The sequence below is a fragment of the Salmo salar genome, chromosome 14 (genome assembly GCF_965601325.2).
Source record: "Salmo salar chromosome 14, fSalSal1, whole genome shotgun sequence".
NCBI classification, from domain to species: domain Eukaryota; kingdom Metazoa; phylum Chordata; class Actinopteri; order Salmoniformes; family Salmonidae; genus Salmo; species Salmo salar.
Genome location: NC_138304.1, coordinates 108,308,851 through 108,335,400, shown reverse-complemented (window position 1 = coordinate 108,335,400; position 26,550 = coordinate 108,308,851). Strand labels below are relative to the sequence as shown.

At 48.9% G+C, this 26,550-nt stretch overlaps 1 protein-coding gene across 1 annotated transcript in view; it reads right to left on the bottom strand.

Annotated features, from left to right (window-relative positions):
• The window catches only part of klhl38a (kelch-like family member 38a), a 64,799-nt gene that overhangs the window by 9,040 nt on the left and 29,209 nt on the right, over positions 1-26,550 (bottom strand). Inside the window, exons 3-6 of the mRNA XM_082961380.1 lie at positions 1,992-2,196; positions 1,527-1,727; positions 902-1,408; positions 437-700 (exon numbers count right to left, since the gene is read on the bottom strand). Coding sequence (XP_082817506.1) covers positions 437-700; positions 902-1,408; positions 1,527-1,727; positions 1,992-2,196 — 1,177 coding nt within the window. The remainder of the gene's footprint in view (positions 1-436; positions 701-901; positions 1,409-1,526; positions 1,728-1,991; positions 2,197-26,550) is intronic.

The window sequence follows — 26,550 nt, the reverse complement described above, 5'->3', positions numbered from 1 at the left end:
TACCGTATACGGTCCAGAGTTTTACCTGGTTAGGTTACCAGATCAGGAAAAACTACGGGCCCCATATTGTTTTTACTTTCTTCGCCTCACCACTCTCTCCACCTCCGATCAATGATATCAAAGATTAAGATCCATCGACCATCTGCTATTAGCATAAAACACGCTAAAGGGATTGCCTCCTCCTTTGTTTGTTACCAATGTTTGAGTTCTAAATGGATTGATTGGTTGACTGATTGGTTGATTGGTTGACTGACGGGTTGATTGGTTGACTGACGGGTTGATTGGTTGACTGATGGGTTGATTGGTTGACTGATGGGTTGATTGGTTGATTGATTGGTTGATTGGTTGACTGATGGGTTGATTGGTTGCCTGATTGGTTGATTGGTTGACTGATGGGTTGATGGGATGATTGATGGGTTGATTGACCAATGGTTACCTGTATCTCCCTGACAGGGTTCTGCATGGCATCCTCCCCTCCGAACACATAGACTCTCTGGTCGTTGGCGGCGACGGCTGGGTGCAGCACGGCGCTGGGGAGAGGAGCCATGGCCTCCCATTGGTTAAACATACTGTTATACCTCTCCACGGAGTTGGAGATCTGTTTGTCCCCTCCGATCCCCCCCAGGACAAAGATGAAGTGGAGATAGGAGACACTCTGATGGGCGTAGCGCGGCGCCAACATGGGCTCGGCCGTCCTCCACTGGTTACAGAGACGGGTGGATTTCAGTAATGAAACATTACATGGTATCAATAGCAGCTAAGGTTGAAATGTACCATTTTCATAAATACAACAATACAAAAATAATTATCGATTAGCACAATAAAATCTAATAATTTTTTTTTTTTAAATCTATTTTCTGGACAAACCGTTAGTGCTGTGGGTATACTAGCCCTTTCATACCTGGTTGGTCTTGAGGGAGAGGGTGTAGACGGTGGCAGATACAGAGCTGTCTCCTGAGGCCATGCTGAGGCTGAGCCCCCCTACCACATACAGGATGCTGTGGATACAGACGTAGGAGGCCTTGTAGAGTCTCAGAGGTAGCTTGGCCAGCCACTGCCAGCGCTGAGTCCTCTCGTCATAGAGCAGGGCTTCCCGGGACGTCTGCTCATTATTCTTGCGCCCGCCGACCACAACGAGCGTCTCTCGGCAGGTGTAACGGCGCGGTGTGGTCCACAGGGGCTTCAGCTCACCACCGCACTTGGCGCTGACCGAGAGCATGAGGCGACGGACGGATTCAATGATCTCAGTGCAGAGCGTGGAGGACTGCACCAGCGGGTCGTTGGCGATGAACTGGAACAAGTAGGTAGGGTGGATGTAACGCAGACGCACCTTCTTGAAGAGGTCGTGGATGGCGCCGCGCCGGGAGAACGGGTCGTGGTGGATCCACGCCAGGAGGGTCTCAAACACCTGCGAAATTTCACTTTTAGTACTAATCCACCCATGTTAAAAACAATCTTATTTTTTTCATATCTCTTCATTACTCATCTCTACTCATCTCATCTCTACTCTTCTCATCTCATATCACCTGCTCCTCCTCGGCACACAGTCGGTCGTCCTCCAGGTAACACACGAGCTCCGGCAAGGAGAGCTCACAGAAGTCTTCGGATGCAGCTACGTCTGAGAAGCTCCTCACGGCCATCTCCTTAGCCTTCTCCTTCAGACTGTCACAGTGGAGGATCTCTGACAACCTGATCATACTGAGACAGTTGTCTGGGCTCAGCTGCTCCTGAAAATATATTATAATTTAACAAAGACTGTGTGTGTGTGTGTAGTGTGTGTGTGTGTGTGTGCGCATTATTATAATTTACTATTTAATTGAACCTTTATTTAAGCAGGAAAGTCCCATTTGAGACAAAAGTCTATTTTGCAAGGCAGGCCTGATTTCACAATCAGGAGTTAGTGGCACAATCACAACAATCAATACCGCAGTTTCAAAATCAATCTAACAGCCCCAGAGTTAGCGACAGAGCTGATTTCAATCTGTAGTCACCTGAAGGAAGGTGGAGCAGGCCTCAAACAGACGTCCATAGTGCAGCATCGAGGCCGCCTGCATTAGAGGCAGCACAATGTCCATGCTGATGGTGATGGCTCCTGTATACACATAGTCCACTATGCCACTGAGCACGTCAGGGGAGATGCCCTTCAGATCCACCCGACCCTGGCTGCTCTCCACAAAGTTACTGCAGAACATGGCCCTGAGGAATAGGACATGACAAGTTACTGTAGAACATGGCCCTGAGGAATAGACATGACAAGTTACTGTAGAACATGGCCCTGAGGAATAGGACATGACAAGTTACTGTAGAACATGGCCCTGAGGAATAGGACATGACAAGTTACTGTAGAACATGGCCCTGAGGAATAGGACATGACAAGTTACTGTAGAACATGGCCCTGAGGAATAGGACATGACAAGTTACTGTAGAACATGGCCCTGAGGAATAGGACATGACAAGTTACTGTAGAACATGGCCCTGAGGAATAGGACATGACAAGTTACTGTAGAACATGGCCCTGAGGAATAGGACATGACATGTTACTGTAGAACATGGCCCTGAGGAATAGGACATGACAAGTTACTGTAGAACATGGCCCTGAGGAATAGGACATGACAAGTTACTGTAGAACATGGCCCTGAGGAATAGGACATGACATGTTACTGTAGAACATGGCCCTGAGGAATAGGACATGACAAGTTACTGTAGAACATGGCCCTGAGGAATAGGACATGACAAGTTACTGTAGAACATGGCCCTGAGGAATAGGACATGACAAGTTACTGTAGAACATGGCCCTGAGGAATAGGACATGACAAGTTACTGTAGAACATGGCCCTGAGGAATAGGACATGACAAGTTACTGTAGAACATGGCCCTGAGGAATAGGACATGACAAGTTACTGTAGAACATGGCCCTGAGGAATAGGACATGACAAGTTACTGTAGAACATGGCCCTGAGGAATAGGACATGACAAGTTACTGTAGAACATGGCCCTGAGGAATAGGACATGACAAGTTACTGTAGAACATGGCCCTGAGGAATAGGACATGACAAGTTACTGTAGAACATGGCCCTGAGGAATAGGACATGACCCTCGCAGGGTCAGGGCGGGCAGAAAAGGTCAAAACCAGGAAGAATTAATAGACAGGAACAGAGGGGAAAATGCTGGTAGGCTTGACAAACAAAACAAACAGGCAACAGACAAACAGAGAACACTGGTATAAGTACCCAGGGGATAATGGGTGACACCTGGAGGGGGGTGGAGACAAGCACAAGGACAGGTGAAACAGATCAGGCGTGACAGAGAAAGACCATAATGTATTATTTCAGCCCAGCACAATTTAGATTTTGGCCACTAGATGGAAGCAGTGTATGTGCAAAATTTTAGACTGATCCAATGAACCATTGCATTACTGTTCAACATGTTGTATCAAGACAGCCCAAATGTGCCTAATTGGTTTATTAATACATTTTCAAGTTAATAACTGTGCACTCTCCTCAAACAATAGCATGGTATTATTTCACTGTAATAGCTACTGTAAATTTGACAATGCAGTTAGATTAATAACAAGAATTTAGACTTTCTGCCAATATCAGATATGTCTATGTCCTGGGAAATGTTCTTGTTACTTACAACCTCATGCTAATCGCATTAGCCTACGTTAGCTGAAACGTCCCGAGGGGGACACATCGATCCTGTAGAGGTTTTAAAGGCATCCCAAATTATATCTGGGGTTTGCTTTCCACTGTCCTCTATGTCTACGTCTGTAACAGTCAAGGTTTTTATTTTGAATTCACGTATATAATACATTTTGGTTCTTGAAGACGCGGCTCTGTTCATTCTCCATATTCCGTTGTGTATTTTCTGTTGGTGTAATTAAACATGAGATAATGATATGATATCATTACATCATTCATTTTTTTTTTATCCAGTAAATTGTTGAGTGAATTTTTTGGAAATAAAAATTATAGTCAATTCTTGAATATCATTTTTTTTTTTTTTACTTTGAGGAAGAAAAAGGAGTCATCTTTTGATGTTGGGAATAATAATCTACAGGAAATTATCTGAAGATTCAGCCTCTGAAGGCTCTTTTGAATTAGCCTTTTGATTGCTATGTCTGTCTAACTTGTCGAATGTTTTCAGGATGCCTGCTGAAGTAATAGTTCCTGTGTGGATGTGATCTAATATAGCTTGTATTCTATCTAAAAACATCAGATCTGCCCCATACAATGAAATCAATGTGTATTTTTCAACATGTAACATATTGCCTTCTTGGTTCATATGCTAGGACATAAGGGATAATGGTGTATTATGGATGTAATGACGGCAGGTAGCCTAGTGGTTAGAGTGTAGAGGAGGCAGGTAGCCTAGCGGTTAGAGTGTAGAGGAGGCAGGTATCCTAGTGGTTAGAGTGTAGAGGAGGCAGGTAGCCTAGTGGTTAGAGTGTAGAGGAGGCAGGTAGCCTAGTGGTTAGAGTGTAGAGGAGGCAGGTGGCCTAGTGGTTAGAGTGTAGAGGAGACAGGTAGCCTAGTGGTTAGAGTGTAGGGGCGGCAGGTAGCCTAGTGGTTAGAGTGTAGAGGTGGCAGGTAGCCTAGCGGTTAGAGTGTAGAGGAGGCAGGTAGCCTAGTGGTTAGAGTGTAGAGGAGGCAGGTAGCCTAGTGGTTAGAGTGTAGAGGTGGCAGGTAGCCTAGCGGTTAGAGTGTAGAGGAGGCAGGTAGCCTAGTGGTTAGAGTGTAGAGGAGGCAGGTAGCCTAGTGGTTAGAGTGTAGAGGAGGCAGGTAGCCTAGCGGTTAGAGTGTAGAGGAGGCAGGTAGCCTAGTGGTTAGAGGGTAGAGGAGGCAGGTAGCCTAGTGGTTAGAGTGTAGAGGAGGCAGGTAGCCTAGTGGTTAGAGTGTTGGGCCAGTAACCGAAGGGTTGCTGGATCGAATCCCAGAGCTGAAAAAGTGAAAATCTGTTGACCAATAACATCTGCTAACCATGTGTATGTTGACCAATAACATCTGCTAACCATGTGTATGTTGACCAATAACATCTGCTAACCATGTGTATGTTGACCAATAACACCTGCTAACCATGTGTATGTTGACCAATAACACCTGCTAACCATGTGTATGTTGACCAATAACACCTGCTAACCATGTGTATGTTGACCAATAACACCTGCTAACCATGTGTATGTTGACCAATAACACCTGCTAACCATGTGTATGTTGACCAATAACACCTGCTAACCATGTGTATGTTGACCAATAACACCTGCTAACCATGTGTACGTTGACCAATAACATCTGCTAACCATGTGTACGTTGACCAATAACACCTGCTAACCATGTGTATGTTGACCAATAACACCTGCTAACCATGTGTATGTTGACCAATAACACCTGCTAACCATGTGTATGGACCAATAACATCTGATTTAATTTGATTTGAACAGCAGGTGGCAGCAGAGCTTCTCCAACTCCTCTTTTAAATATTCAACTTCAATTTTTTTTTTTTTTATGTAACAAAAACCCACATTGGTGTCCAATGTCTTTAGGGTGATGGAGCCCATGCAGTTAGTTAGTTAGACTTCTTTAATTTATTTTTATTTGGATTAAAGTTAACCTTGTCTGTTCCGTCTATCACTGAAGAACCTGATCAAACATTTTAACAGATGAGGGCAGTGGACATCCCATTGAATAGTAGGATTGTAGTATACATACATAGTTATTGTATACATCACATATATAGAGCATGTGGGCATGTGGACTGAGCAGACATTTTAACAGAGAACACACACACACACACACACAAAAGCTAAGTACTTATTTCTTTAATGTGCTGTTTTAGGGCGTTTAAGCTCCAACTCATCTCCTAATGTACCAAAGGCCTGTGGATCATGAATATACATACACATGACAATACATTGGAGAAAGACTGCCAATTACAGCGCTTCAAGAAAGTATTCACACCCCTTCATATTTTCCACATTTGTTGTGCTGCAGCCTGAATTTAACATGGATTAAGTTGTCACTGGTCTACCCACAATACCCCAACTGGCCTACCCACAATACCCCAACTGGCCTACCCACAATACCCCAACTGGCCTCCACACAATACCCCAACTGGCCTACCCACAATACCCCAACTGGCCTCCACACAATACCCCAACTGGCCTACCCACAATACCCCAACTGGCCTACCCACAATACCCCAACTGGCCTCAAAACAATACCCCAACTGGCCTCCACACAATACCCCAACTGGCCTACCCACAATACCCAACTGGCCTACCCACAATACCCCAACTGGCCTACCCACAATACCCCAACTGGCCTACCCACAATACCCCAACTGGCCTACCCACAATACCCCAACTGGCCTCCACACAATACCCCAACTGGCCTACCCACAATACCCCAACTGGCCTCCCCACAATACCCCAACTGGCCTCCACACAATACCCCAACTGGCCTACCCACAATACCCCAACTGGCCTACCCACAATACCCCAACTGGCCTACCCACAATACCCCAACTGGCCTCCACACAATACTCCAACTGGCCTACCCACAATACCCCAACAGGTCTACCCACAATACCCCAACTGGCCCCCACACAATACCCCAACTGGCCTACCCACAATACCCCAACTGGCCTACCCACAATACCCCAACTGGCCTACCCACAATACCCCAACTGGCCTCCACACAATACTCCAACTGGCCTACCCACAATACCCCAACTGGCCTACCCACAATACCCCAACTGGCCTACCCACAATACCCCAACTGGCCTACCCACAATACCCCAACTGGCCCCCACACAATACCCCAACTGGCCTCCCCACAATACCCCAACTGGCCTACCCACAATACCCCAACTGGCCTCCACACAATACCCCAACTGGCCCCCACACAATACCCCAACTGGTCTACCCACAATTCCCAAACTGGCCTCCCCACAATACCCCAACTGGCCTACCCACAATACCCCAACTGGCCTCCACACAATACCCCAACTGGCCTACCCACAATACACCAACTGGCCTACCCACAATACCCCAACTGGTCTACCCACAATACCCCAACTGGCCTACCCACAATACCCGAACTGGTCTACCCACAATACCCCAACTGGCCTACCCACAATACCCCAAATGGCCTACCCACAATACCCCAACTGGCCTCCACACAATACCCCAACTGGCCCCCACACAATACCCCAACTGGTCTACCCACAATACCCCAACTGGCCTCCACACAATACCCCAACTGGCCTACCCACAATACCCCAACTGGCCTCCACACAATACCCCAACTGGCCTACCCACAATACCCCAACTGGCCTACCCACAATACCCCAACTGGCCACCACACAATACCCCAACTGGTCTACCCACACTACCCCAACTGGCCTACCCACAATACCCCAACTGGCCTCCACACAATACCCCAACTGGTCTACCCACACTACCCCAACTGGCCTACCCACAATACCCCAACTGGCCTCCCCACACAATACCCCAACTGGCCTACCCACAATACCCCAACTGGCCTCCCCACACAATACCCCAACTGGCCTACCCACAATACCACAACTGGTCTACCCACAATACCCCAACTGGCCCCCACACAATACCCCAACTGGTCTCCACACAATACCCCAACTGGCCTCCACACAATACCCCAACTGGCCTACGCACAATACCCCAAATGGCCTACCCACAATACCCCAACTGGCCTACCCACAATACCCCAACTGGCCTCCACACAATACTCCAACTGGCCTACCCACAATACCCCAACTGGCCTACCCACAATACCCCAACTGGCCTACCCACAATACCCCAACTGGCCTACCCACAATACCCCAACTGGCCCCCACACAATACTCCAACTGGCCTACCCACAATACCCCAACTGGCCTACCCACAATACCCCAACTGGCCTACCCACAATACCCCAACTGGCCCCCACACAATACCCCAACTGGCCCCCACACAATACCCCAACTGGCCTACCCACAATACCCCAACTGGCCACCACACAATACCCCAACTGGCCTCCCCACAATACCCCAACTGGCCCCCACACAATACCCCAACTGGTCTACCCACAATACCCCAACTGGCCTACCCACAATACCCCAACTGGGCTCCCCACAATACCCCAACTGGCCTCCACACAATACCCCAACTGAACTACCCACAATACCCCAACTGGCCTACCCACAATACCCCAACTGGCCTCCACACAATACCCCAACTGGCCTACCCACAATTCCCAAACTGGCCTCCCCACAATACCCCAACTGGCCTACCCACAATACCCCAACTGGCCTCCACACAATACCCCAACTGGCCTACCCACAATACTCCAACTGGCCTACCCACAATACCCCAACTGAACTACCCACAATACCCCAACTGGCCAACCCACAATACCCCAACTGGCCACCACACAATACCCCAACTGGCCTTCCCACAATACCCCAACTGGCCCCCACACAATACCCCAACTGGCCTACCCATAATACCCCAACTGGCCTCCCCACAATACCCCAACTGGCCTACCCACAATACCCTACCTGGCCACCACACAATACCCCAACTGGCGTCCCCACAATACCCCAACTGGCCTACCCACAATACCCCAACTGGCCTACCCACAATACCCCAACTGGCCTCCACACAATACCCCAACTGGCCTACCCACAATACCCCAACTGGCCTACCCACAATACCCCAACTGGCCTACCCACAATACCCCAACTGGCCTACCCACAATACCCCAACTGGCCTCCCCACACAATACCCCAACTGGCGTACCCACAATACCCCAACTGGCCCCCACACAATACCCCAACTGGCCTCCCCACAATACCCCAACTGGCCTCCACACAATACCCCAACTGGCCTCCACACAATACCCCAACTGGCCTACCCACAATACCCCAACTGGTCTACCCACAATACCCCAACTGGCCCCCACACAATACCCCAACTGGTCTACCCACAATACCCCAACTGGCCTATCCACAATACCCCAACTGGCCTACCCACAATACCCCAACTGGCCTACCCACAATACCCCAACTGGCCTACCCACAATACCCCAACTGGCCTACTCACAATACCCCAACTGGCCCCCACACAATACTCCAACTGGCCTACCCACAATACCCCAACTGGCCTACCCACAATACCCCAACTGGCCTACCCACAATACTCCAACTGGCCTACCCACAATACCCCAACTGGCCTACCCACAATACCCCAAATGGCCTACCCACAATACCCCAACTGGCCTACCCACAATACCCCAACTGGCCTCCACACAATACTCCAACTGGCCTACCCACAATACCCCAACTGGCCTACCCACCATACCCCAACTGGCCTACCCACAATACCCCAACTGGCCTACCCACAATTCCCCAACTGGCCCCCACACAATACTCCAACTGGCCTACCCACAATACCCCAACTGGCCTACCCACAATACCCCAACTGGCCTACCCACAATACCCCAACTGGCCCCCACACAATACCCCAACTGGCCCCCACACAATACCCCAACTGGCCTACCCACAATACCCCAACTGGCCACCACACAATACCCCAACTGGCCTACCCACAATACCCCAACTGGCCCCCACACAATACCCCAACTGGTCTACCCACAATACCCCAACTGGCCTCTACACAATACCCCAACTGGCCTCCACACAATACCCCAACTGGCCCCCACACAATACCCCAACTGGTCTACCCACAATACACCAACTGGCCTCCCCACAATACCCCAACTGGGCTCCCCACAATACCCCAACTGGCCTCCACACAATACCCCAACTGAACTACCCACAATACCCCAACTGGCCTACCCACAATACCCCAACTGGCCTCCACACAATACCCCAACTGGCCTACCCACAATTCCCAAACTGGCCTCCCCACAATACCCCAACTGGCCTACCCACAATACCCCAACTGGCCTCCACACAATACCCCAACTGGCCTACCCACAATACACCAACTGGCCTACCCACAATACCCCAACTGGTCTACCCACAATACCCCAACTGGCCTACCCACAATACCCCAACTGGTCTACCCACAATACCCCAACTAGCCTACCCACAATACCCCAAATGGCCTACCCACAATACCCCAACTGGCCTACCCACAATACCCCAACTGGCCTACCCACAATACCCCAACTGGACTCCACACAATACCCCAACTGGCCTCCCCACAATACCCCAACTGGCCAACCCACAATACCCCAACTGGCCACCACACAATACCCCAACTGGCCTTCCCACAATACCCCAACTGGCCCCCACACAATACCCCAACTGGCCTACCCATAATACCCCAACTGGCCTCCCCACAATACCCCAACTGGCCTACCCACAATACCCTACCTGGCCACCACACAATACCCCAACTGGCGTCCCCACAATACCCCAACTGGCCTACCCACAATACCCCAACTGGCCTACCCACAATACCCCAACTGGCCTCCACACAATACCCCAACTGGTCTACCCACAATACCCCAACTGGCCCCCACACAATACCCCAACTGGTCTACCCACAATACCCCAACTGGCCTCCACACAATAGCCCAACTGGCCTACCCACAATACCCCAACTGGCCTATCCACAATACCCCAACTGGCCTACCCACAATACCCCAACTGGCCTACCCACAATACCCCAACTGGCCTACCCACAATACCCCAACTGGCCTACTCACAATACCCCAACTGGCCCCCACACAATACTCCAACTGGCCTACCCACAATACCCCAACTGGCCTACCCACAATACCCCAACTGGCCTACCCACAATACTCCAACTGGCCTACCCACAATACCCCAACTGGCCTACCCACAATACCCCAACTGGCCTACCCACAATACCCCAACTAGCCTACCCACAATACCCCAACTGGCCTACTCACAATACCCCAACTGGCCCCCACACAATACTCCAACTGGCCTACCCACAATACCCCAACTGGCGTACCCACAATACCCCAACTGGCCTACCCACAATACTCCAACTGGCCTACCCACAATACCCCAACTGGCCTACCCACAATACCCCAACTTGCCTACCCACAATACCCCAACTGGCCTCCACACAATACCCCAACTGGCCTCCACACAATACCCCAACTGGCATCCACACAATACCCCAACTGGCCTACCCACAATACCCCAACTGGCCTACCCACAATACCCCAACTGGCCTACTCACAATACCCCAACTGGCCCCCACACAATACTCCAACTGGCCTACCCACAATACCCCAACTGGCCTACCCACAATACCCCAACTGGCCTACCCACAATACTCCAACTGGCCTACCCACAATACCCCAACTGGCCTACCCACAATACCCCAACTGGCCTACCCACAATACCCCAACTAGCCTACCCACAATACCCCAACTGGCCTACTCACAATACCCCAACTGGCCCCCACACAATACTCCAACTGGCCTACCCACAATACCCCAACTGGCCTACCCACAATACCCCAACTGGCCTACCCACAATACTCCAACTGGCCTACCCACAATACCCCAACTGGCCTACCCACAATACCCCAACTTGCCTACCCACAATACCCCAACTGGCCTCCACACAATACCCCAACTGGCCTCCACACAATACCCCAACTGGCATCCACACAATACCCCAACTGGCCTACCCACAATACCCCAACTTGCCCCCACACAATACCCCAACTGGCCTACCCACAATACCCCAACTGGCCCCACACAATACCCCAACTGGCCTACCTACAATACCCCAACTGGCCTCCCCACAATACCCCAACTGGCCTCCACACAATACCCCAACTGGTCTACCCACAATACCCCAACTGGCCTCCACACAATACCCCAACTGGCCTCCCCACAATACCCCAACTGGCCTCCACACAATACCCCAACTGGCCTCCACACAATACCCCAACTTGCCTCCCCACAATACCCCAACTTGCCTCCCCACAATACCCCAACTTGCCTCCACACAATACCCCAACTTGCCTCCCCACACAATACCCCAACTGGCCTCCACACAATACCCCAACTGGCCTCCACACAATACCCCAACTGGCATCCACACAATACCCCAACTGGCCTACCCACAATACCCCAACTTGCCCCCACACAATACCCCAACTGGCCTACCCACAATACCCCAACTGGCCCCACACAATACCCCAACTGGCCTACCCACAATACCCCAACTGGCCTACCCACACAATACCCCAACTGGCCCCCACACAATACTCCAACTGGCCTACCCACAATACCCCAACTGGCCTCCACACAATACCCCAACTGGCCTACCCACAATACCCCAACTGGTCTACCCACAATACCCCAACTGGCCACCACACAATACCCCAACTGGCCTCCACACAATACCCCAACTGGCCTACCCACAATACTCCATAATGTTAAAGTGGAATTATGTTTATAGAAATGTTTACAAATGAATTAAAAATTAAAAGCTGACATGTCTTCAATCAAAAGGATTTCAACCCCTTTGTTATGGCAAGTAGCCTAAATAAGCTCAAGAGTAAAATGTTGCTTAACAAGTTACATAATAAATTGTATGGAATCACTCTGTCTGCAGTAATAGTATTTAACATGATTGTTGAATGACGAGCTCATCTCTGTACCCCACACATACAATTATCAGGTCGGTTCCTCAATAGAGAAGTACATTTCAACCACAAAGACCAGGGAGGTTTTCCAATGCCTCACAGAGAAGGGCACCTATTGGTAGATGGGTAAAAATAAAAAGCAGACATTGAATATCCCTTTGAACATGATGAAGTTATTAATTACACTTTGGATGGTGTATAAATACACCCAGTCACTACAAAGATACAGGCGTCCTTCCTAACTCAGCTGCCGGAGAGGAAGGAAACCGCTCAGGGATTTCACCATGAGGCCAATGGTGACTTTAAAACAGTTACAGAGTTTAATGGCTATGATAGGAGAAAACAGAGGATGGATCAACAACATTGTATTTACTCCACAATACTAACCTACATGACAGAAGAAAGAAGAAAGCCTGTACAAGACAAAATATTCCAAAACATTAATCCTGTTTGCAAATAAGGCATTAATGTAAATCTGCAAAAACCTTTGCTAAGAAATTAACTTTTTGTCCTGAATACAAAGCGTTATGTTTGAGTCAAATCCAACACAACACATCACTGAGTACCACTCTTCATATTTTCAAGCATGATGGTGGCTGCAACATGTTATGGGTATGCTTGCAATCGTTTAGGACTAGGGAGTTGTTTAGGATAAAAAACAAACGCAGTAGAGCTAAGGACAGACAAAATTTAGAGGAAAACCTGATTCAGTTTGCATTCCAACAGACACTTGTAGACAAATGCACCTTTCAGCAAGACAATAACCTAAAACACAAGGCCAAATAACACTGGAGTTGCCTACCAAGATGACATTGAATGTTCCTGAGTGTCCTAGTTACAGTTGAGTTGAATCAGCTTGAAAATATATGGCAAGACAGGAAAATGGCTGTCTAGCAATGATCAACAACCAACTTGACAAAGATTGAAGACTCTACCCAGAATGACTCACCGCTGTAATCACTGCCAAAGGTGATTCTGACATATATTGACTTAGGATCATGTATACTTATGTAAATTAGATATTAGTGCATTTAAATAAAAAAAATATTTGCAAAAAATTCTAAAAACATGTTTTCACTTTGCCGTTATGGGGTATTGTGTGTAGATGGGTGAGAAAAAAACATCAATTTATGTCACGACTACTGCTGAGGGCGGATCCTCTCCCTGTTCGGGTGGCGCTCGGCGCTCGTCGTCACCGGCCTACTAGCTGCCATCGATCCCTTTTTCGTTTTTCTGTTAGTCATGTCTTTATGAGTTACACCTGTTTCCCATTAGTAATTCGTTGTATTATTTAAGCCCGCCTCTCCACCTGTTCTGTGTGCGGGCGACGTGTCGTCACGGTGTATGGTTTTGTGGTACATGTATTTTGGACTTCGGGGTTATTGTTTCGCCCTGTTGTGTTTGGACATATTTCCTCGGTTTTCAGTACTTATTAAATTACATATTGTACCAAACATTTTCCTGCTTCCTGCGCCTGACTCCACACCCACGAAGCCCAAAGTGTTACAATTTAATCCATTTTAAAGTCAGGCTGTAACAACAAAATGTGGAATATGTTAAGGGGTATAAATACTTTCAAAAGGCATGGTAAGTGGTCCGTCTGTAATACCTTGTGAATTAAGTATTACTATAGAGTTCATTCTGAAAGTATTCAGACCCTTTCCCTTTTCCCCCATTTTGTTACATTACAGCCTTATTCTAAAATTGATTAAATTCTAGATGTTTTTTCTCATCAATCTACACACAATACCCCATAATGACAAAGCGAAAACAGGTTTTTACAAATGTTTAAAACAAAAAACTGAAATAACTTGTTTACATAAGTATTCAGACCCTTTTGCTATGAGACTCGAAATTGAGCTCAGGTGCATCCTGTTTCCTGTTTCCATTGATCATGCTTGAGATGTTTCTACAACTTGATTGGAGTCCACCTGTGGTAAATTCCATTGATTGGACATGATTTGGTAAGGCACACACACAGTCTGGTTTCTACATATAACTCAGTCTGGTTACTACATATAACTCAGTCTGGTTTCTACATATAACTCAGTCTGGTTTCTACATATAACTCAGTCTGGTTTCTACATATAACTCAGTCTGGTTACTACATATAACTCAGTCTGGTTACTACATATAACTCAGTCTGGTTTCTACATATAACTCAGTCTGGTTGGTACAAAACAGAGCTACTCCCACCTCTTGCGTCCTATCGGTACAAGCATGCACCTCATGTACATTGTACTGTACCCTCCTACAGTATACCCACTATTCAAAACACCAGCTCTCCTCCCAGCCTGGTGTATTAAGGGTGGGACTCGGTCCTGCTGGTCCTCGAAAATGTGGTTGTCTCTGTATAATGTTGTCTTGTTCTAGGTGAGGTTGTGTTAGGTTCTGTAGTTGTGCTAGGTGAGGTTCTGTAGTTGTGCTAGGTGAGGTTCTGTAGTCGTGTTGTGCTAGGTGAGGTTCTGTAGTCGTGCTAGGTGAGGTTCTGTAGTTGTGCTAGGTTAGCTTCTGTAGTTGTGCTAGGTGAGGTTCTGTAGTCGTGCTAGGTGAGGTTCTGTAGTTGTGCTAGCTGAGGTTCTGTAGTTGTGCTAGGTGAGGTTCTGTAGTCGTGCTAGGTGAGGTTCTGTAGTCGTGCTAGGTGAGGTTCTGTAGTCGTGTTGTGCTAGGTGAGGTTCTGTAGTCGTGCTAGGTGAGGTTCTGTAGTTGTGCTAGGTGAGGTTCTGTAGTTGTGCTATTTGAGGTTCTGTAGTCGTGCTAGGTGAGGTTCTGTAGTCGTGCTAGGTGAGGTTCTGTAGTTGTGCTAGGTGAGGTTCTGTAGTTGTGCTAGGTGAGGTTCTGTAGTTGTGCTATTTGAGGTTCTGTAGTCGTGCTAGGTGAGGTTCTGTAGTCGTGCTAGGTGAGGTTCTGTAGTTGTGCTAGGTGAGGTTCTGTAGTTGTGCTAGCTGAGGTTCTGTAGTTGTGCTAGGTGAGGTTCTGTAGTCGTGCTAGGTGAGGTTCTGTAGTTGTGCTAGGTGAGGTTCTGTAGTTGTGCTAGGTGAGGTTCTGTAGTTGTGCTAGGTGAGGTTCTGTAGTTGTGCTAGGTGAGGTTCTGTAGTTGTGCTAGGTGAGGTTCTGTAGTCGTGCTAGGTGAGGTTCTGTAGTTGTGCTAGGTGAGGTTCTGTAGTTGTGCTAGCTGAGGTTCTGTAGTTGTGCTAGGTGAGGTTCCGTAGTCGGGTTGTGCTAGGTGAGGTTCTGTAGTCGTGCTAGGTGAGGTTCTGTAGTTGTGTTGTGCTAGCTGAGGTTCTGTAGTTGTGCTAGGTGAGGTTCTGTAGTCGTGCTAGGTGAGGTTCTGTAGTTGTGCTAGCTGAGGTTCTGTAGTTGTGCTAGGTGAGGTTCTGTAGTCGTGCTAGGTGAGGTTCTGTAGTTGTGCTAGGTGAGGTTCTGTAGTTGTGCTAGGTGAGCTTCTGTAGTCGGGTTGCGTTAGGTGAGGTTCTGTAGTTGTGCTAGCTGAGGTTCTGTAGTCGTGCTAGGTGAGGTTCTGTAGTCGTGCTAGGTGAGGTTCTGTAGTTGTGCTAGGTGAGGTTCTGTAGTTGTGCTAGGTGAGGTTCTGTAGTTGTGCTAGGTGAGGTTCTGTAGTTGTGCTAGGTGAGGTTCTGTAGTTGTGCTAGGTGAGGTTCTGTAGTTGTGCTAGGTGAGGTTCTGTAGTTGTGCTAGGTGAGGTTCTGTAGTCGTGTTGTGCTAGGTGAGGTTCTGTAGTTGTGCTAGGTGAGGTTCTGTAGTCGGGTTGTGTTAGGTGAGGTTCTGTAGTCGGGTTGCGTTAGGTGAGGTTCTGTAGTTGTGCTAGGTGAGGTTCTGTAGTCGTGCTAGGTGAGGTTCTGTAGTCGTGCTAGGTGAGGTTCTGTAGTCGTGCTAGGTGAGGTTCTGTAGTTGTGCTAGGTGAGGTTCTGTAGTTGTGCTAGCTGAGGTTCTGTAGTCGTGCTAGGTGAGGTTCTGTAGTCGTGCTAGGTGAGGTTCTGTAGTTGTGCTAGGTGAGGTTCTGTAGTTGTGCTAGGTGAGGTTCTGTAGTTGTGCTAGGTGAGGTTCTGTAGTTGTGCTAGGTGAGGTTCTGTAGTTGTGCTAGGTGAGGTTCTGTAGTTGTGCTAGGTGAGGTTCTGTAGTTGTGCTAGGTGAGGTTCTGTAGTTGTGCTAGGTGAGGTTCTGTAGTCGTGTTGTGCTAGGTGAGGTTCTGTAGTTGTGCTAGGTGAGGTTCTGTAGTCGGGTTGTGTTAGGTGAGCTTCTGTAGTCGGGTTGCGTTAGGTGAGGTTCTGTAGTTGTGCTAGGTGAGGTTCTGTAGTCGTGCTAGGTGAGGTTCTGTAGTTGTGCTAGGTGAGGTTCTGTAGTCGTGTTGTGCTAGGTGAGGTTCTGTAGTCGTGTTGTGCTAGGTGAGGTTCTGTAGTTGTGCTAGGTGAGGTTCTGTAGTTGTGCTAGGTGAGGTTCTGTAGTTGTGCTAGGTGAGGTTCTGTAGTCGTGCTAGGTGAGGTTCTGTAGTCGTGCTAGGTGAGGTTCTGTAGTCGGGTTGTGCTAGGTGAGGTTCTGTAGTTGTGCTAGGTGAGGTTCTGTAGTCGTGTTGTGCTAGGTGAGGTTCTGTAGTTGTGCTAGGTGAGGTTCTGTAGTCGTGTTGTGCTAGGTGAGGTTCTGTAGTTGTGCTAGGTGAGGTTCTGTAGTCGTGTTGTGCTAGGTGAGGTTCTGTAGTTGAGCTAGGTGAGGTTCTGTAGTCGTGCTAGGTGAGGTTCTGTAGTCGTGCTAGGTGAGGTTCTGTAGTCGTGTTGTGCTAGGTGAGGTTCTGTAGTTGTGCTAGGTGAGGTTCTGTAGTTGTGCTAGGTGAGGTTCTGTAGTTGTGCTAGGTGAGGTTCTGTAGTTGTGCTAGGTGGGGTTCTGTAGTTGTGCTAGGTGGGGTTCTGTAGTTGTGCTAGGTGAGGTTCTGTAGTCGTGCTAGGTGAGGTTCTGTAGTCGTGTTGTGCTAGGTGAGGTTCTGTAGTTGTGCTAGGTGAGGTTCTGTAGTTGTGCTAGGTGAGGTTCTGTAGTTGTGCTAGGTGAGGTTCTGTAGTTGTGCTAGGTGAGGTTCTGTAGTTGTGCTAGGTGAGGTTCTGTAGTCGTGTTGTGCTAGGTGAGGTTCTGTAGTTGTGCTAGGTGAGGTTCTGTAGTCGGGTTGTGTTAGGTGAGCTTCTGTAGTCGGGTTGCGTTAGGTGAGGTTCTGTAGTTGTGCTAGGTGAGGTTCTGTAGTCGTGCTAGGTGAGGTTCTGTAGTTGTGCTAGGTGAGGTTCTGTAGTCGTGTTGTGCTAGGTGAGGTTCTGTAGTCGTGTTGTGCTAGGTGAGGTTCTGTAGTTGTGCTAGGTGAGGTTCTGTAGTTGTGCTAGGTGGGGTTCTGTAGTTGTGCTAGGTGAGGTTCTGTAGTTGTGCTAGGTGAGGTTCTGTAGTTGTGCTAGGTGAGGTTCTGTAGTCGTGCTAGGTGAGGTTCTGTAGTTGTGCTAGGTGAGGTTCTGTAGTCGTGTTGTGCTAGGTGAGGTTCTGTAGTTGTGCTAGGTGAGGTTCTGTAGTCGTGTTGTGCTAGGTGAGGTTCTGTAGTTGAGCTAGGTGAGGTTCTGTAGTCGTGCTAGGTGAGGTTCTGTAGTCGTGCTAGGTGAGGTTCTGTAGTCGTGTTGTGCTAGGTGAGGTTCTGTAGTTGTGCTAGGTGAGGTTCTGTAGTTGTGCTAGGTGAGGTTCTGTAGTTGTGCTAGGTGAGGTTCTGTAGTTGTGCTAGGTGGGGTTCTGTAGTTGTGCTAGGTGGGGTTCTGTAGTTGTGCTAGGTGAGGTTCTGTAGTCGTGCTAGGTGAGGTTCTGTAGTCGTGTTGTGCTAGGTGAGGTTCTGTAGTTGTGCTAGGTGAGGTTCTGTAGTCGGGTTGTGTTAGGTGAGCTTCTGTAGTCGGGTTGCGTTAGGTGAGGTTCTGTAGTTGTGCTAGGTGAGGTTCTGTAGTTGTGCTAGGTGAGCTTCTGTAGTCGGGTTGCGTTAGGTGAGTTTCTGTAGTCGTGCTAGGTGACGTTCTGTAGTTGTGCTCGGTGAGGTTCTGTAGTTGTGCTAGGTGAGGTTCTGTAGTTGTGCTAGGTGAGGTTCTGTAGTTGTGCTAGGTGAGGTTCTGTAGTCGTGCTAGGTGAGGTTCTGTAGTCGTGTTGTGCTAGGTGAGGTTCTGTAGTTGTGCTAGGTGAGGTTCTGTAGTCGGGTTGTGTTAGGTGAGCTTCTGTAGTCGGGTTGCGTTAGGTGAGGTTCTGTAGTTGTGCTAGGTGAGATACTGTAGTTGTGCTAGGTGAGCTTCTGTAGTCGGGTTGCGTTAGGTGAGTTTCTGTAGTCGTGCTAGGTGACGTTCTGTAGTTGTGCTCGGTGAGGTTCTGTAGTTGTGCTAGGTGAGGTTCTGTAGTTGTGCTAGGTGAGGTTCTGTAGTTGTGCTCGGTGAGGTTCTGTAGTCGTGCTAGGTGAGGTTCTGTAGTTGTGCTAGGTGAGGTTCTGTAGTCGTGCTAGGTGAGGTTCTGTAGTTGTGCTAGGTGAGGTTCTGTAGTTGTGCTAGGTGAGGTTCTGTAGTTGTGCTAGTTGAGGTTCTGTAGTTGTGCTAGGTGAGGTTCTGTAGTTGTGCTAGGTGAGGTTCTGTAGTTGTGCTAGGTGAGGTTCTGTAGTCGTGTTGTGCTAGGTGAGGTTCTGTAGTTGTGCTAGGTGAGGTTCTGTAGTCGTGCTAGGTGAGGTTCTGTAGTTGTGCTAGGTGAGGTTCTGTAGTTGTGCTAGGTGAGGTTCTGTAGTTGTGCTAGGTGAGGTTCTGTAGTTGTGCTAGGTGAGGTTCTGTAGTTGTGCTAGGTGAGGTTCTGTAGTCGTGTTGTGCTAGGTGAGGTTCTGTAGTTGTGCTAGGTGAGGTTCTGTAGTCGGGTTGTGTTAGGTGAGCTTCTGTAGTCGGGTTGCGTTAGGTGAGGTTCTGTAGTTGTGCTAGGTGAGGTTCTGTAGTCGTTCTAGGTGAGGTTCTGTAGTTGTGCTAGGTGAGGTTCTGTAGTTGTGCTAGGTGAGGTTCTGTAGTCGTGTTGTGCTAGGTGAGGTTCTGTAGTTGTGCTAGGTGAGGTTCTGTAGTTGTGCTAGGTGAGGTTCTGTAGTTGTGCTAGGTGAGGTTCTGTAGTTGTGCTAGGTGAGGTTCTGTAGTTGTGCTAGGTGGGGTTCTGTAGTTGTGCTAGGTGAGGTTCTGTAGTTGTGCTAGGTGAGGTTCTGTAGTCGTGCTAGGTGAGGTTCTGTAGTTGTGCTAGGTGAGGTTCTGTAGTCGTGTTGTGCTAGGTGAGGTTCTGTAGTTGTGCTAGGTGAGGTTCTGTAGTTGTGCTAGGTGAGGTTCTGCAGTTGTGCTAGGTGAGGTTCTGTAGTTGTGCTAGGTGGGGTTCTGTAGTTGTGCTAGGTGGGGTTCTGTAGTTGTGCTAGGTGAGGTTCTGTAGTCGTGTTGTGCTAGGTGAGGTTCTGTAGTTGTGCTAGGTGAGGTTCTGTAGTCGGGTTGTGCTAGGTGAGGTTCTGTAGTTGTGCTAGGCGAGGTTCTGTAGTTGTGCTAGGTGAGGTTCTGTAGTCGTGTTGTGCTAGGTGAGGTTCTGTAGTTGTGCTAGGTGAGGTTCTGTAGTTGTGCTAGGTGAGGTTCTGTAGTTGTGCTAGGTGAGGTTCTGTAGTCGTGCTAGGTGAGGTTCTGTAGTTGTGCTAGGTGAGGTTCTGTAGTTGTGCTAGGTGAGGTTCTGTAGTCGTGTTGTGCTAGGTGAGGTTCTGTAGTTGTGCTAGGTGAGGTTCTGTAGTTGTGCTAGGTGAGGTGCTGTAGTTATGCTAGGTGGGGTTCTGTAGTTGTGCTAGGTGAGGTTCTGTAGTTGTGCTAGGTGAGGTTCTGTAGTCGTGCTAGGTGAGGTTCTGTAGTCGTGCTAGGTGAGGTTCTGTAGTCGGGTTGTGCTAGGTGAGGTTCTGTAGTTGTGCTAGGTGAGGTTCTGTAGTCGTGTTGTGCTAGGTGAGGTTCTGTAGTTGTGCTAGGTGAGGTTCTGTAGTCGTGTTGTGCTAGGTGAGGTTCTGTAGTCATGTTGTGCTAGGTGAGGTTCTGTAGTTGTGCTAGGTGAGGTTCTGTAGTCGTGCTAGGTGAGGTTCTGTAGTCGTGCTAGGTGAGGTTCTGTAGTCGGGTTGTGCTAGGTGAGGTTCTGTAGTTGTGCTAGGTGAGGTTCTGTAGTCGTGTTGTGCTAGGTGAGGTTCTGTAGTTGTGCTAGGTGAGGTTCTGTAGTCGTGTTGTGCTAGGTGAGGTTCTGTAGTTGTGCTAGGTGAGGTTCTGTAGTTGTGCTAGGTGAGGTTCTGTAGTTGTGCTAGGTGAGGTTCTGCAGTTGTGCTAGGTGAGGATCTGTAGTTGTGCTAGGTGGGGTTCTGTAGTTGTGCTAGGTGGGGTTCTGTAGTTGTGCTAATTGAGGTTCTGTAGTCGTGTTGTGCTAGGTGAGGTTCTGTAGTTGTGCTAGGTGAGGTTCTGTAGTCGTGTTGTGCTAGGTGAGGTTCTGTAGTTGTGCTAGGTGAGGTTCTGTAGTTGTGCTAGGTGAGGTTCTGTAGTTGTGCTAGGTGAGGTTCTGTAGTTGTGCTAGGTGGGGTTCTGTAGTTGTGCTAGGTGGGGTTCTGTAGTTGTGCTAGGTGAGGTTCTGTAGTCGTGCTAGGTGAGGTTCTGTAGTCGTGTTGTGCTAGTTGAGGTTCTGTAGTTGTGCTAGGTGAGGTTCTGTAGTCGGGTTGTGTTAGGTGAGCTTCTGTAGTCGGGTTGCGTTAGGTGAGGTTCTGTAGTTGTGCTAGGTGAGGTTCTGTAGTTGTGCTAGGTGAGCTTCTGTAGTCGGGTTGCGTTAGGTGAGGTTCTGTAGTCGTGCTAGGTGAGGTTCTGTAGTTGTGCTCGGTGAGGTTCTGTAGTCGTGTTGTGCTCGGTGAGGTTCTGTAGTCGTGTTGTGCTATGTGAGGTTCTGTAGTTGTGCTAGGTGAGGTTCTGTAGTCGTGCTAGGTGAGGTTCTGTAGTCGTGCTAGGTGAGGTTCTGTAGTCGGGTTGTGCTAGGTGAGGTTCTGTAGTTGTGCTAGGTGAGGTTCTGTAGTCGTGTTGTGCTAGGTGAGGTTCTGTAGTTGTGCTAGGTGAGGTTCTGTAGTCGTGTTGTGCTTGGTGAGGTTCTGTAGTCGTGTTGTGCTAGGTGAGGTTCTGTAGTTGTGCTCGGTGAGGTTCTGTAGTCGTGTTGTGCTAGGTGAGGTTCTGTAGTCGTGCTAGGTGAGGTTCTGTAGTCGTGCTAGGTGAGGTTCTGTAGTCGGGTTGTGCTAGGTGAGGTTCTGTAGTTGTGCTAGGTGAGGTTCTGTAGTTGTGCTAGGTGAGGTTCTGTAGTCGTGCTAGGTGAGGTTCTGTAGTCGTGCTAGGTGAGGTTCTGTAGTCGTGTTGTGCTAGGTGAGGTTCTGTAGTTGTGCTAGGTGAGGTTCTGTAGTCGTGTTGTGCTAGGTGAGGTTCTGTAGTTGTGCTAGGTGAGGTTCTGTAGTTGTGCTAGGTGAAGTTCTGTAGTTGTGCTAGGTGAGATTCTGCAGTTGTGCTAGGTGAGGTTCTGTAGTTGTGCTAGGTGGGGTTCTGTAGTTGTGCTAGGTGGGGTTCTGTAGTTGTGCTAGGTGAGGTTCTGTAGTCGTGTTGTGCTAGGTGAGGTGCTGTAGTTGTGCTAGGTGAGGTTCTGTAGTCGGGTTGTGCTAGGTGAGGTTCTGTAGTTGTGCTAGGCGAGGTTCTGTAGTCGTGTTGTGCTAGGTGAGGTTCTGTAGTTGTGCTAGGTGAGGTTCTGTAGTCGTGTTGTGCTAGGTGAGGTTCTGTAGTTGTGCTAGGTGAGGTTCTGTAGTTGTCCTAGGTGAAGTTCTGTAGTTGTGCTAGGTGAGGTTCTGTAGTCGTGCTATGTGAGGTTCTGTAGTTGTGCTAGGTGAGGTTCTGTAGTTGTGCTAGGTGAGGTTCTGTAGTCGTGTTGTGCTAGGTGAGGTTCTGTAGTTGTGCTAGGTGAGGTTCTGTAGTTGTGCTAGGTGAGGTTCTGTAGTTGTGCTAGGTGGGGTTCTGTAGTTGTGCTAGGTGAGGTTCTGTAGTTGTGTTAGGTGAGGTTCTGTAGTCGTGCTAGGTGAGGTTCTGTAGTCTGGTTGTGCTAGGTGAGGTTCTGTAGTCGTGCTAGGTGAGGTTCTGTAGTCGTGTTGTGCTAGGTGAGGTTCTGTAGTTGTGCTAGGTGAGGTTCTGTAGTTGTGCTAAGTGAGGTTCTGTAGTTGTGCTAGGTGAGGTTCTGTAGTTGTGCTAGGTGAGGTTCTGTAGTCGTGTTGTGCTAGGTGAGGTTCTGTAGTTGTGCTAGGTGAGGTTCTGTAGTCGGGTTGTGTTAGGTGAGCTTCTGTAGTCGGGTTGCGTTAGGTGAGGTTCTGTAGTTGTGCTAGGTGAGGTTCTGTAGTCGTGCTAGGTGAGGTTCTGTAGTTGTGCTAGGTGAGGTTCTGTAGTCGTGTTGTGCTAGGTGAGGTTCTGTAGTTGTGCTAGGTGAGGTTCTGTAGTTGTGCTAGGTGAGGTTCTGTAGTTGTGCTAGGTGAGGTTCTGTAGTTGTGCTAGGTGGGGTTCTGTAGTTGTGCTAGGTGAGGTTCTGTAGTTGTGCTAGGTGAGGTTCTGTAGTCGTGCTAGGTGAGGTTCTGTAGTTGTGCTAGGTGAGGTTCTGTAGTCGTGTTGTGCTAGGTGAGGTTCTGTAGTTGTGCTAGGTGAGGTTCTGTAGTCGTGTTGTGCTAGGTGAGGTTCTGTAGTTGTGCTAGGTGAGGTTCTGTAGTTGTGCTAGGTGAGGTTCTGCAGTTGTGCTAGGTGAGGTTCTGTAGTTGTGCTAGGTGGGGTTCTGTAGTTGTGCTAGGTGGGGTTCTGTAGTTGTGCTAGGTGAGGTTCTGTAGTCGTGTTGTGCTAGGTGAGGTTCTGTAGTTGTGCTAGGTGAGGTTCTGTAGTCGGGTTGTGCTAGGTGAGGTTCTGTAGTTGTGCTAGGCGAGGTTCTGTAGTTGTGCTAGGTGAAGTTCTGTAGTCGTGTTGTGCTAGGTGAGGTTCTGTAGTTGTGCTAGGTGAGGTTCTGTAGTTGTGCTAGGTGAGGTTCTGTAGTTGTGCTAGGTGAGGTTCTGTAGTCGTGCTAGGTGAGGTTCTGTAGTTGTGCTAGGTGAGGTTCTGTAGTTGTGCTAGGTGAGGTTCTGTAGTCGTGTTGTGCTAGGTGAGGTTCTGTAGTTGTGCTAGGTGAGGTTCTGTAGTTGTGCTAGGTGAGGTGCTGTATTTGTGCTAGGTGGGGTTCTGTAGTTGTGCTAGGTGAGGTTCTGTAGTTGTGCTAGGTGAGGTTCTGTAGTCGTGCTAGGTGAGGTTCTGTAGTCGTGCTAGGTGAGGTTCTGTAGTCGGGTTGTGCTAGGTGAGGTTCTGTAGTTGTGCTAGGTGAGGTTATGTAGTCGTTTTGTGCTAGGTGAGGTTCTGTAGTTGTGCTAGGTGAGGTTCTGTAGTCGTGTTGTGCTAGGTGAGGTTCTGTAGTCATGTTGTGCTAGGTGAGGTTCTGTAGTTGTGCTAGGTGAGGTTCTGTAGTCGTGCTAGGTGAGGTTCTGTAGTCGTGCTAGGTGAGGTTCTGTAGTCGGGTTGTGCTAGGTGAGGTTCTGTAGTTGTGCTAGGTGAGGTTCTGTAGTCGTGTTGTGCTAGGTGAGGTTCTGTAGTTGTGCTAGGTGAGGTTCTGTAGTCGTGTTGTGCTAGGTGAGGTTCTGTAGTTGTGCTAGGTGAGGTTCTGTAGTTGTGCTAGGTGAGGTTCTGTAGTTGTGCTAGGTGAGGTTCTGCAGTTGTGCTAGGTGAGGATCTGTAGTTGTGCTAGGTGGGGTTCTGTAGTTGTGCTAGGTGGGGTTCTGTAGTTGTGCTAGGTGAGGTTCTGTATTCGTGTTGTGCTAGGTGAGGTTCTGTAGTTGTGCTAGGTGAGGTTCTGTAGTCGTGTTGTGCTAGGTGAGGTTCTGTAGTTGTGCTAGGTGAGGTTCTGTAGTTGTGCTAGGTGAGGTTCTGTAGTTGTGCTAGGTGAGGTTCTGTAGTTGTGCTAGGTGGGGTTCTGTAGTTGTGCTAGGTGGGGTTCTGTAGTTGTGCTAGGTGAGGTTCTGTAGTCGTGCTAGGTGAGGTTCTGTAGTCGTGTTGTGCTAGGTGAGGTTCTGTAGTTGTGCTAGGTGAGGTTCTGTAGTCGGGTTGTGTTAGGTGAGCTTCTGTAGTCGGGTTGCGTTAGGTGAGGTTCTGTAGTTGTGCTAGGTGAGGTTCTGTAGTTGTGCTAGGTGAGCTTCTGTAGTCGGGTTGCGTTAGGTGAGGTTCTGTAGTCGTGCTAGGTGAGGTTCTGTAGTTGTGCTTGGTGAGGTTCTGTAGTCGTGTTGTGCTCGGTGAGGTTCTGTAGTCGTGTTGTGCTAGGTGAGGTTCTGTAGTTGTGCTAGGTGAGGTTCTGTAGTCGTGCTAGGTGAGGTTCTGTAGTCGTGCTAGGTGAGGTTCTGTAGTCGGGTTGTGCTAGGTGAGGTTCTGTAGTTGTGCTAGGTGAGGTTCTGTAGTCGTGTTGTGCTAGGTGAGGTTCTGTAGTTGTGCTAGGTGAGGTTCTGTAGTCGTGTTGTGCTCGGTGAGGTTCTGTAGTCGTGTTGTGCTAGGTGAGGTTCTGTAGTTGTGCTCGGTGAGGTTCTGTAGTCGTGTTGTGCTAGGTGAGGTTCTGTAGTCGTGCTAGGTGAGGTTCTGTAGTCGTGCTAGGTGAGGTTCTGTAGTCGGGTTGTGCTAGGTGAGGTTCTGTAGTTGTGCTAGGTGAGGTTCTGTAGTTGTGCTAGGTGAGGTTCTGTAGTTGTGCTAGGTGAGGTTCTGTAGTTGTGCTAGGTGAGGTTCTGCAGTTGTGCTAGGTGGGGTTCTGTAGTTGTGCTAGGTGGGGTTCTGTAGTTGTGCTAGGTGGGGTTCTGTAGTTGTGCTAGGTGAGGTTCTGTAGTCGTGTTGTGCTAGGTTAGGTGCTGTAGTTGTGCTAGGTGAGGTTCTGTAGTCGGGTTGTGCTAGGTGAGGTTCTGTAGTTGTGCTAGGCGAGGTTCTGTAGTCGTGTTGTGCTAGGTGAGGTTCTGTAGTTGTGCTAGGTGAGGTTCTGTAGTCGTGTTGTGCTAGGTGAGGTTCTGTAGTTGTGCTAGGTGAGGTTCTGTAGTTGTCCTAGGTGAGGTTCTGTAGTTGTGCTAGGTGAGGTTCTGTAGTCGTGCTAGGTGAGGTTCTGTAGTTGTGCTAGGTGAGGTTCTGTAGTTGTGCTAGGTGAGGTTCTGTAGTCGTGTTGTGCTAGGTGAGGTTCTGTAGTTGTGCTAGGTGAGGTTCTGTAGTTGTGCTAGGTGAGGTTCTGTAGTTGTGCTAGGTGGGGTTCTGTAGTTGTGCTAGGTGAGGTTCTGTAGTTGTGTTAGGTGAGGTTCTGTAGTCGTGCTAGGTGAGGTTCTGTAGTCGTGCTAGGTGAGGTTCTGTAGTCGGGTTGTGCTAGGTGAGGTTCTGTAGTTGTGCTAGGTGAGGTTCTGTAGTCGTGTTGTGCTAGGTGAGGTTCTGTAGTTGTGCTAGGTGAGGTTCTGTAGTCGTGTTGTGCTAGGTGAGGTTCTGTAGTTGTGCTAGGTGAGGTTCTGTAGTCGTGTTGTGCTAGGTGAGGTTCTGTAGTTGTGCTAGGTGAGGTTCTGTAGTCGTGCTAGGTGAGGTTGTGTAGTTGTGCTAGGTGAGGTTCTGCAGTTGTGCTAGGTGAGGTTCTGTAGTTGTGCTAGGTGGGGTTCTGTAGTTGTGCTAGGTGGGGTTCTGTAGTTGTGCTAGGTGAGGTTCTGTAGTCGTGTTGTGCTAGGTGAGGTTCTGTAGTTGTGCTAGGTGAGG